Here is a 12,372-nt window from a genome sequence, read left to right as displayed (position 1 = left end):
CACTAATCAGATTGAATTCCATTTACCTCTGTTTTCTATTGTCTATCCCTCAATCACTTCTGATCCAGTCCTCCACTGTGGGACGAACCCCTAGGCTGTTCAGTTTATTTACGAGCCTCCTGTGCAGGACAGTATCCAAATCTTTGCTGAAATGCCAGGTACTCCATATCCAGGACGCACCACATTCTCTGGTCACCCAATCAAAGACATTCATCCGATTTGTCTGAAATTATCTTACTCTAGTAAATATAGTGATATGAGATAATTCAAAATGAATATATTTCAAGTTGTACATCCTCAGTTAAACATGTAAATCACAGTTATAATTTCCTAAACGCTGCATTATCTCCCCGTAGACCTCATAATAGGCTCTACCAGCGTATTCTATTTCCATAGCCTTATGAATAAACATCGCTCGATTATATATATTTTTTAGATAATTTTCCCTAAAGCTGCACATTGCTAATATATGCACAATACAGCAGTTAAAGCTGTTTTACCTGCAAACTGAAAAATTATCCAAAAAAACCCCAAAAAACTGGATTGATGATTATTCAGAAAAAGGGAGGTGATATTTCCCCTGTATTTAGGTCTCTGTTGAGACCTCACTTGGATTCTTCTGTTGGAGTTGGTCCAGAGGAGGCTGCTAAAATGATCCGTGGTCTTCATTCTAAAGCATATGAGGATAGACTTAAAGATCTAAACATGTAGACACCTAGAGGAAAGGTGAGGTAGGGGAGACATGATAGAGACATTCAAATATCTCAAAGGTTTCCCTGCAGAGTAGGTAAGCCTCTTTCACAGGAAAGGAAGCTCTCGAACAAGGGATCATGGGAAAGGGGGTAGATTCAGGAGTCATCTAAGGAAATTATTTCTTTACAGAGAGGGTGCTGGATGCATGGAACGGCCTCCCCATGGGGGTGATGGAGACAAGGACAGTATCTGAATTCAAGAAAACATGGGAATAAACACAGAGGATCTCTGAGTGAGTGTGGTAGGGATTCCAAAGTTGAATAGTTAGTATGAACGAGCAGATTAGATAAGCCGTTGGGGTCTCTTTCTGTGGCCATGTTTCTATGTTTCCTTAGCGAACAAAAATATTTGCTTAGCACTTCTGTATTTTCCTTATTGCCCTCCCTTTATGTGATGCTGCGGGAGGAGCGTTACGGTAAACGTCTCCCTGGGGTACTACTATCTGCTAGAGTAACCAGGCAGCTAATGCACTATGACATTTTAGAATGCAGAATAAAGCAGAGAAACAGTCGGGGGGGGTTTCTGATTTCTCATTTTGGTTCACTTTAAAGCAGTACTTTTACCTGTGCTTATCGCTGCTGTGCCTAGAAGGCAGAGGTGGGAGATGGGAAACAAATATGCCCCCCCCCCCACCCCCCCCTGGTTCTTCTGAAAATGGATTGGGTCACCATTTGGTAGTTTCAGAAGCAGCATTTGGATGGTGAAGCAGCTTCCTCCAAGCATTGGAGGATGTGTGGAGATAGCACAGGGGAGGTACCATGGCTTCCTACCCGATATTTTGTTAGAACCCAGTTTATTAACTTTCCAGGTCTGTTTTTAAAGGAAGCACATCCATACTACCCTCAGCCACCTCCTCACAGCAAAAATGGAGTTTGCCCTGAGAAGGAGACATTGCCACATTTAAGAGGGGAAGAGTTGTTGGGTATAGAAAATGATTCATTTTGTACCGTTCTCATTTTAGTAACAACAGAATGACTCAAAACTGAAATGACATTCATTTGTATATATTTATAACTTGGCTGATTTCTGCTATGACTTTTTTATTTTTTGCAAGTACCTTGTTCTGTGTCTCACATACATAGATGTTTGTTTGCTCTTGTGGTTGGAGGAGGTGGGGATGTAAACATTTATTCTGATGTGCATTTGTATGATCTACCTAGGGGGCATAAGCCTGTGTAATCCATATCACTATATACAGCTTCAGAGGAAGAAAAAACCTTTTTAATAAAAAATTTTCTAAAGGGCAAAATGATATCTAATGTTTTAAAAGTGTTCTTGCTCGGCCAGCTGCCATGCAGCAGAGCTGGGTTCAATCAACGAGTCAATCTTCTGCTCCCTGGGTCAGCCAGGGCCAGCAATGCGGCAGAGGGGAGTGTCCACAGTGCCTGAGGGAGGGGTCTCAGTCAGGCAACAGTGACATCTAGTGGCCAGACTTTTCACATTTGCTGGATTCCAGAAAGAGGCAAGGTTTTGTAGCCTCATGTTGAGGCCTGTCACAATGAGTGGGCTGAGTTGGGAGAAGGATATAAAAACGAGGGGCAGCCCCATCAGGTAGTTGCAAACAAAGATTCATGGTGCCATAGCCCAGTAGAGTCTGTTTACGATGGAACTGGAAGCCTAGAAGTAGCAGAAGGAAACTACTGGGCCCAAAACACGAAAAAGGAAAGTGTAGTCTTGCACTGGGAGATTCCAAAAGAAAAGTGCAGTTTCTCATAATCACATAATTTCAGTTTTTGGCATGGACTCCTTTGCCAACACTGGAGCCTATGCACTAAGAGTCAAACTGCAGCTGGGGACATATGTTCCACATAGAGGGGATGCGTGTGCCGAAAAAGACTGATTCAACCAACTCAGTTGTCCAGACTAGTTTTCTGGCCCAGGAATCCCCTCGTTACAAAACAAAAAAGCTTCACACCTGAGATTTGAAAGGGTCCCTAAGAGGTTTTTTTTCACAGCTGTGCCTGTCAGAAAATACCTTATTGACCTGCATATATCCACATTCGCCAACGAGGTTACTCAAATTGTGCCCTTTTTCAAGGCCCCTCAGTTCACTTCTCATTTATTTTCTTGACCATGACTCTCATTGCTGGTTGAATTTAAAGAAAATAGTGCAGTGGCTGGAACTGGCAAAGAGAGAAAGCAGCTTGCTTCATAAGGGCATGAACATCAACGTCTCATGTCTGCAAGTGCTCCCCTTGCAAATGCCATAGTTAAGTTAACATGAAGAGCATCACATGGAGGGTAATCTTTACCGTGAGCAGTGCAGTGTCCCCTAACAGAGATTCTGAGTGCCTCCAGCTCTGTCTTACATGCTTCTCTCTTTATTTTGCCTTTTCTAGGTGGTCTGTTCTTCCACCGCAGTTCTCTCTCTCCTCGGAGCCTGGGCTACGAGACAGAGTTTCCAGCGACCGAGACTTCCCTGGACATCTATGATGAGAACAAAGTGTGACGCGGCTCTACAGTGGTCCAGTTCTTTTCCTTTCCCTTCCTATAGTCATTATTAACTGTTTTGAATGCTCCGGTCACGTGTCCTGTTCCTGATTAAGAGCACAACAACATAACGGAGAGCACAACCCGACATCTTCCGTGGGGGGGGCGGGGAAAAAGAGGAAGTTGCAGAGGTGGCCATCGGAGCAAGGACATAATCTTCCTCAGCTCGGATTGTCGTGAAGTGTGGCAGTGAAATCGATGATGTCTTTAAAACAAAAAAAAAAAATTTCCTGTCCCAAGTTGGTTGCTGAAAACCCACCTGTGTCTTTGAACAAAACCATGCTTCCTGCTGGCTCCTCCACCTTCCGTTGCTAAGTTCCAGCTGCAAGTACATCTTGTTCATGAAGTTCATGCCATTTTCATTTGAAAACTCCACAACCCTGCACCTCTGGGTATCTTGATCTGCAAAGTAGAGTGGAATGTATAGGATCCACTGGGGTTTGAGTGGGTAGAGGAGATTGACATGCTGCCAAACGGGCTTGGGGGGGGGGAGACACACGGATACCTTCTTGTCCATCTTGCTCCCGGTCCTGTACTGCAAAAATGACTGTGTGGGTTTGTTGACTTTTTTTTTTCTACGCTGTTTCGAGTTGATCAGACCTGCTTAAGGCAAGGCAGAATGACCGCATGAGCAGTCAGCACGAGCCCAGGGGTGGATTTGATTCCGAGTGCCAGAACATTTTTGGTTCACCGTTGCTTTTCTCACTGCCAAAGCTGAACATGGAGTTGGCATTGTTCGTTGACATTGGAAGCAGTGTGGTAGAGGGCCCGCTGACCATGGGTCATGTTCACGGGCAGGAGCATCCAGCTGCCAAACAAATATCCTCAGTTCATCTATTCCAGCCTTATCTCCACGAGTTTCCATGTTTTCTTCAGCTGCTGTAGAACAGTATAATTAGATTTTTTTTTTTCCCCTCCTGAGCGACAGGAAACTGAATTTCGAACAAACAGCAAACAATAACAAATAAATCTGAACCTTTAACCCATTATCATTGTTCAATGTTCTCAGCTTAAACTGTGAGGAGAAGCTTTGGGTTTTAATAGCGTTGTGTCAGCATGTCTCCGGTCCCCAAAGTGTGATTCAGCTCTGGCTGAAGTGGAGGCAGATGAAAGAAAAGCTGAGCACTCGAGGCAAGGTAGCAATCCTCAGGGGGAAATCAGACATAAGCTGCTGCCGCTGCTACAGGATTGCTTCGGGTCAGATTCATCCATGTCTCTTCCAATAGACACAGAGTGAGGGGAACAGCCTCAACATATCTATCCCTTAGTGTCCAAAAGCCTTGAGTGTAGGTGGGTCGGAGTTATTGGATAATGCTTACTCCTATTCCTGATTAAGACTGCCAAAATATTCTGTTTTAGCCTAGTTAATGATCAGGATGTATTTTGTTTTTTTCAGTCAGGGCGGAATGTGTAATCTTACAGAGTAATTCCATTTTCATCCTAGTGTAAAATCTGCCGCACGCATTAGTGGTGTTGACTATTTCTTTAGTTGATTTTTTTAATGTATGCTTAGGACAAGAGAAACCCTCAGCCTTCTGTGAAGGGGATGTGCCTAGTTGGCTCAGTGAGTTTCCCCACTAGCATTTCATCTTGGAAACCTTCGTAACTTGTTCAGGTATCAGATGAAGTGAGCCTGCTGTTTTGGCAGACTTACTGGTGATATTTTTTTTTCTCCATACAAGACCACGAAGCTATTTGGCAAGACTGGCAGTGTGAACACAGAACTGCTATGTTGGAAAATCCATACGTACAGGAGGCCAATAACCCAGGCCAGTCCTGACCTGGAGACAGATGCTCTGGTTTTCAGGAGAGCCACAATGAATATGCATGAAATATATTTGCATATGCTGAGTCTCCACTGTTTGCAAATCTGTTTCATCTATATTGTTCATCAAAGGTCACCTTCAATACAGCTCCAGGGATAGAATCAGTGATTCAGGGAAGGAACTGAACACCATCTTAAAACTCAGCTCTCTCATCCACCATGGCTCACAAAGCTCATACTTCTAAGGTGGCTAGCAAACATTTATACTCTACATCTTTCAATGTTACATTAAATTCTTTGGATGTTTCCACTCAATATGTGGTTTTGAAAAAATCCCCAGGCAATAATTTCCTTATAGTTTAAGGCTTAAAGGTGTTTGGAGAGTCCATTTCTTGGCCAGCTCAAAAGGTTTTCTACAATCCATATTTTAAACCAAAATTCCTCACAACCATTTACAAATCCTTTCGTAAGCTTGGGCTTTTCTTTGGTTTAAGCCAGGCCACACCAACCGCTGTGGCTTAAATCCGAGAGCTGATGCCAGGCACCTGAGAATCTGGAGCTCAGCTACAGCCACTCACTGCAGCCTTTAAAGCTTCCATTCAGACAATTGGATGGAATTTTCTTATCTCAGGCTAGAAGATCTGGGCAGATCAACAAACTGTCCCAATTCAAATTCAATCTAACTGAAGGCTCTTTTATATGCCTCCAGTCCAGATTCAGGTTATAACACAAAACACACAAAAATATATCTACACTCTTATCTATTGTTCAGAAATGGTCAAACTTCCATGCCCTTGGCTGATCCAGAAATCTCTGGGCAATTTTCCCTTTTCAGTGCCTGCTCCTCCACCTCTGTTTCAGTTTCTTCCCCCCCCCCCCCCCCTCTAAAAATCCTGGGGAATTGGAGTTTCTGCCTCCCGTCCCTCAGGGACTACACACACAAAGTCCCACAAGGGAGTCTGGGAAATAGTCCCTGGTTTGGAGTTTAATCCCTCCCCTGAGGTTCTTCCCGCTGTACTGGTCTCATTCTACTGACTTTTGGGAATTTATAGTTCTTCCTTCCTCGGTACTGTCTTGGATCTTCTGAACCAATCAATGGGAATCTTTATTTTGAACTTTTAAAGTTACCCTTGGCTCTTATGTGGATAGATCCTTTTTGTCCCTATGCCAAACAGCCTATTTATCACAATATTCACTGTGGCTATCCTGAACACCAGGCTGGTGTGCCTCCAGGACAGGGTACAGAACCTCTGATCAGGGCCATTGCTACAGAGGGACAAGATGGGCACCAAGCCCGAATGGGGGTACAGAAAGACAGAGGCAAGTCGGGGGTGAGCCATGCGCTGCCTAGCGCCCTTCCATTATAGATATATATATTGACCATATTTCAAAGGCAGTTGGCTCAGTGTGCGTGTGCAGTTTGCCCATTGCAGTATGTGGGAAAGTCACGCATGGAAACAGGCCAGTAGAACCCAGCCTGCCTCAGTATGGAGGCCACCATGAGAGCGCCACAGCCGGCCAGGGAGGATACATTTTGGCGGAGGAGTGGCACCAATGGCAAACCTTTCCTGGGGGCACTGTGTTTCCCAGTGATGGTCCTGCCACTGCCACAAACCCGAGCTATGTGAGTGCCGGAATGGCAGAGGAAAATATGCAGGGTAGGATTGGGTGTGTGTTAGCCAAAACCATGCGGGCGCTGAGAGCCAGACATAGCAGGGGATACTGCAGGTTCAGAATTAAACACACAAAAAAAAAAAGGGATAAGCACAAAGGATCTTTGCCACAAATAAGTGAAGAGAAAACTAGAGATGAACTGGAGTTTATAGCATTGTGCCTGGAAGTAAACTGGGCAGACTAGATAGGCTTTGCCATCGTGTGCTATACCTTAGCAGAACTTGTAAGGGGGGACTGCAGCTTGGGGTTGATTGGGCATTGAATGTAGCAATGGGGAGGTTGGAGATTGGCATAGCAGGGTTTGCAGCAGGACAGGTAAAGCTGTGTGCAGGCCCCAGTACTGGAAAGGCCCCGAGAGTGGTGAAGTTCTCCGAGCTGTGGGGGAACCCAGACTTGGAACACAAGGATTTGCCTCCAGGACTGAAAGTGAAAGTGGCTGAGCCAGTTATTTTCTTCTGGGGGAGGGACATGATGCCACGTCTTGCACCACTGGCTCAGGACACGGGACTGTGCAACCCCTTCAGGTTTTTGTTTATTGAGAAGCCAACTCTGTCACGCCAGGGACTTAGAAATGAATGACTGATATACGCCTGGCCAGCCCTGCCAGTTTAACCCGTCTTCTCGTGGTGTGGCGCTACAGGGAATGTGACTGATTTCTTCTGGCCAGAAGAGGCAAGTCGGAGCCCTTGGTCTGATTCCTGCTCCGGTGAACAGCTGGGAAGATAACACTATTGACTTGAACAAAATTAGTTTTGGCAGCAATGATTTTTAGTAGGCTAACAGGTGGTTTGGTTATCCATGCCCTGGAGAGAGCTCTGGAGTCCTCCGCGGGGCCGTTTCACAAAGCTGTCAGCCCACATGTAAGGGCTTGCAAAACAGAAATGTTTCAGAGTGATAAAATCCAGATGCTTATTTAATAAATGCAGCTTGAAGTACGAAACACATTTTGCAGATTTTGGTATGTCTAGATCGATGAGAGCTGAGCCAGCCAAAAGTGTAAAAAAAAAAAAAAAAAGGGTCAAAGGTCAGGAATGTTTCCGTCTGAATTCCGAATATTTTAAGCTCTGCCCATGCTGGCAGCTACAGTTGAGGTTTGAAGAGTTTAGGTGAAGTTATGGGGGGGGACGACTCTCGACCTTTATCACTCAGGGCTGTATTTGCTAAAAGTGTGCACGTTGTTAGTGAACAGGCCCCACTGAGATTAACGAAGCTCGTAGTTAAGCGCCACGCCAATGCACGTGGGGCATTTTTAGTCTCAAAACCACACTGGGGTGTGTTCTTCATTTTAACTTGAGAAATGGAAATATTAACTCTATTTAATTCTGGGCTATTTAAAACCAAAAACATGGTGCCATGGAAAACAAGTCAGTATTACAGTATCAGAATTATGTTGGACATCAGCTTTAATGCTTGCCAGCTAATAACGCCAAAGCCTTTCAGGAAAATGACACATTGGTTTTCTTCAAATATGAATGAAATTGGTGAAAAAGAGACATTTTTTTAAAAATGTAAGATTCTTTTGTGTTTAAAATGCTCCGATGCTGCAGGTCAACGGAAGGGAAAGAGTCTGAATAAGCAAGTTCCGTTGACCCATGGTTCGGATGTAAGGATGATTGTGATCAAGTTGCCAGAGCTTGTGCTATTTATTATCTGTTATGCAGGTAGGGCCTAAATTTTCCACAGTGTACACAACTGCACGCTTGCACGTGGGCTGCCAAGCAGGTACAAAAATAAACCCTTGACCTTTTTTCCGAATGCAGTTGGCTCTGTGCGTGTGCAGTTTACCCATTGCAGTACATGTGGGAAAGTTACGCATGGAAACAGCATCCTGTTTTGCATCTGCCATTTTTCAAGTGTCTGTTATGTACGTGATCACGCTCCCTGAAATGCCCCTTTTTTGTGTGTACTCAGGCGCAAGTACAGTGAAATTACATGCATGTTTTAAAACTGTTGAAAATCTACCTGGTGCACAAACGGATGATTTGTGCATGTAATTTAAATCCTGTCCCTAAATTAGCCCATAGTATCTCAGATTCTCCGTAGGCAAGCAAGCATGAATTAGCTAGCCATAACATGGAGGTAATGTCATCTCATGGCGTTAGCACAGACCCACCTCTCAGTGCTTAGTAAAGGCTTTGAGCATGCCTGGGAGCTCCTGTGCACGCATGCTGCCTCGTGAGCCCCTCAGTCTGAGTTACCGCCCAGCACGTCGATTTTGGGGACTAGTGGGTCCTAAAAATTGTGGTGTATACTTACCACTTATGCTTCTCTCACCCTCTGCCTGTCCAATGAATTGCAGTCTTCACCTCCAACCCTTCTCAATCTGAGCCACCCCTTTAGCAATGGGCTATCAAGCCTGTCCCTCCTTAGAAGTGTGACCAGGGGTTCTGTTCACAGGACTTCCTTAACCCCCAAAACGTCAGGGGAGTTTGAGGCCTATCCTGGACCTGCAAAGATTGAGCAAATGGTTTGTTTGGGAGAAGCGAAAGATGAACTCCCTTAAGATGATTCTCTCTTTCATGCAACCAAGGTATTGGATGCGCGTGCTGGATCTGAAGGATGCACATGTACTTATCCCCATCTACCCTGCACATCTGAAATTCCCCCAGTTCATGGTGAAGGACATGCGCCACTGGTACAAAGTGCTCCCCTTTGACTTCTTGGCAGCCCCAAACGTGTTTACAAAATGCCTTGCAGTAGAGCCTGCACAGCTTCATCAGCAGAGAGTCTGTGCATTCCCTTGCCAGGATGATTGGTTGGTGATGGGGCCATTTCCAGCAGGAATTCTTGAATCCCTTGTAAAGCCCATATGACGCCTCCAGTTCCCTAGGTTTCCTGGTCAAGTTTGTCAAGTCCAACCTGGCTCTGTCTCAAAGAGTTCAGTTCACAGGAGCCTGGATAGACTTGCTTCAGGAAATAGCATTTCTCCCCATTGAAAGAGTCACAGTGCTCAGGAGCGTAAGGTCTCTCCTTCGCACGGTCGGTCTTGGTCATTCTTAGCCACGTGGAGGCTGTGGTGCATGTGATTCCTCTAACTTGTCTGCACATTCAGGACTTGTAGTGGGGACTCTAAAACTATACCAACTGTTATCCCACCAGATCTCCGTGACTACCGAGAGGAAGGCATCTCTTTGGTGGTGAATGAATCCACAAGTGCTAGAGGTGGGTCTCTCGCTTCACATCCCATTGCATCAAGTGACTCTGTCTACTGAAGCCTCCACCCAGGGGTGGGAGTCTTATAGCAGTGTGATGTGGACCCAACAATCATAGTTCCCGGGGGGAGATTATCTGCAGATCAACAACCTAGAACTACAACCGTAGAACTATCTGCTATGCTATAAGAGATTTCACTTTCTATCAGGATAGAGAATCTTGATCCAGATGGAACCAAAAGGCCATGTTATACATAAACAACAGGGAGATATAGGCTTGCATGCCCTCTGACAGGAGGCCCTCTAGATCTGGTTGTGAGCAGGGCAGCACAAGACCCATTTCCAGGCAACATAACCTTCCAGGAATCCACAATATATTGGTGGACCATCTCATCAGTGTTATGTCTGCATGAATAGTCCTTGGATCAGAGAATCACAGCCAAATTGTTTTGTTGCTGGGGGAAGCCAGTGATCAATCTGTTCACCTCAGAAGGCAACAGAAAGGTGATAAATTCTGCTCCATGCATCTGAGCAAGTATAGATAAGCTCCCGACACTTTTGAACTAGACTGGTGGATCAATCTACTCTTTACGTGTCCACTGATTCCTCTCATTGCCAGGATGGTCCAGAACGATCTTCAGGACAGGGCAAGGATGATTCTCATAAAACCAGCCTGGTCATGACAAGGGTGTTATCCGTATCTCCTTCATCTGTCAATTCAGTCTCCAGTTCCATTAAGAACCTCTCTGACTCTCATCGCACATGAGGAAAAAAGTTCTCTCATTTGAACTACCATGCTGGTCCTCATGATGTGGATGTTAAACGCACAATAGTCTCCTCCTTACTCCTTACCATGGAGGTGGAGGAAATGCTGATTTCCATAAGGAAGTCTTCAACTAGAAAATATTAAGGTTTCAAATGGAAGATGTTCTCAGCTTGGTGCAGGACCAGCCAGCTGGATCCCTTCCGCTGTGGCCTGAGAGACTTGCTTCAGTATCTATTTTCCTTTTGTCCTCCGTCAAAGTTCATCTCAGCACCATTACAATATATCACCATCTGGTAGAAGTAGCTCCCATCACCTTTTGGTATCAAAGTTCATGAAAGGGTTGCGACATATTGAACCTCCATACTTAGTGTAAGTTTCTCACCTGGAAAGTGGTTTTTCTTGTGACTTTCATTTCGGCACACGCTAAGGGGCAATTTCAAAAGTGTTGCTCGCGCTAAAAGGCCCACGTATGTGAATATCTGGGCCGAGCTTGAGCAACGCATATTTTAAAGCTGGAAATTACGCACGTATATATGTGCATGAGTTTTATTTTAAAAAAAAAAAAGGGCAGGGGGGAGGAAGGCAGAGCTAGGGTGTGTCAAGGTGTTCCAGGGTGGGCCTAATAGTTATGCATAAATCTGGTGGCTGCATATATTTACTACTGCTTCTGATGAGGTGTAAGTCTGCAGAAAGTGCTGTTCTAATACGCCAGGGTGAGGGATCTTGGTCACGCTGAAGAACCTTGCTGAAGATGACCTCGAGACGGATTAGCAAACTGGTGAACTAATGGGTAAAACTGACAATGGCCTTCATTCGCCCAGGTTTTAAAATCCACCTCCTTGCGCACGTTAAAGTCAATAAAGTTCTAAAGAAGATACACAATGTATGTTTGCTCAAGCAAGGGTTTAAATTAGGAGCATTCATCTATTTAAAATCATGAGCATGTAAATGTGTGCATTATTTAAAATTCCAGCGTACGAGGTATGTTCGCTCGCGCACCCGTATGTGCATGTATGGACATCCACACGCTTGTTTTAAAGATATCATCCTTGCAGGCTTTGGTTTCATAGTCACCGTGCCTTCAGTTTTTCCCATGACAGTGCTGTTCTGGTAACCCCCCCCAAGTTCCTTTGGAAAGTGAAATCTGCGTTCTGCATTAATCAAGCTGCTGTTCCACCTTCATTGTTTCCAAGACCACATGTGCCCAGAGAAGAAAGGGCCCCTGCCTCTTTGAAATGTAAGAGAGCCCTTGCATATTTTCTGAAGAAGCCTCACCCTCACTGTTCCAAGTCCTTCAATCCCGATAAATTGGGAAAGGCAGTTACCAAACGAACTCTAGTTAATTGGCTAGCAGTCCATATCGCTGCACTTTATGTGCTGGCTGGTCTAAAGATTACAGACTTTATCAGGGCTCATCAAGCCAGAGCCAGGGTGACTTCAGTGGCTCATCTCAGGGCCATTTCCATTGGAGTCATTTGCAAAGCTGCTACTTAGTCATCTATTAACAACTTCACATCCCAGTACTATCCAGGCAGCATATCCTGAGGAGGCAGAAACTTTGGGCAAGCAGTTCTGTACGGTCTATTCACCCAGTAATCCCAGTCTCCACTGGTGGGGCTGACTTGCTTTTCAGTAATTGCTCCATTGCAACCCTCAGCTTTGGAATCCCCCATGTGTTATGGTTAATTCATGCCTGCCTGTTGACAAAGCAAGTTTGTGTATTTGTAAATAGAGGTGTGCATTCGTTTCTCCATTCATTTCATTTGTTGAGG

At 44.9% G+C, this 12,372-nt stretch overlaps 1 protein-coding gene across 1 annotated transcript in view; it reads left to right on the top strand.

Moving 5' to 3' along the window:
• RNF130 (ring finger protein 130) overlaps positions 1-6,810 on the top strand; it is a 164,415-nt gene extending 157,605 nt beyond the window's left edge. The window contains exon 8 of the mRNA XM_029583971.1: positions 3,093-6,810. Within this exon, the coding sequence (XP_029439831.1) occupies positions 3,093-3,202 (110 nt within the window). The 3' untranslated portion in view covers positions 3,203-6,810. The remainder of the gene's footprint in view (positions 1-3,092) is intronic.
• The last annotated feature ends 5,562 nt before the right edge of the window (positions 6,811-12,372 follow it).

The sequence above is a fragment of the Rhinatrema bivittatum genome, chromosome 18 (genome assembly GCF_901001135.1).
Source record: "Rhinatrema bivittatum chromosome 18, aRhiBiv1.1, whole genome shotgun sequence".
NCBI classification, from domain to species: Eukaryota; Metazoa; Chordata; class Amphibia; order Gymnophiona; family Rhinatrematidae; genus Rhinatrema; species Rhinatrema bivittatum.
This window is presented reverse-complemented; position numbering and strand designations above follow the sequence as displayed.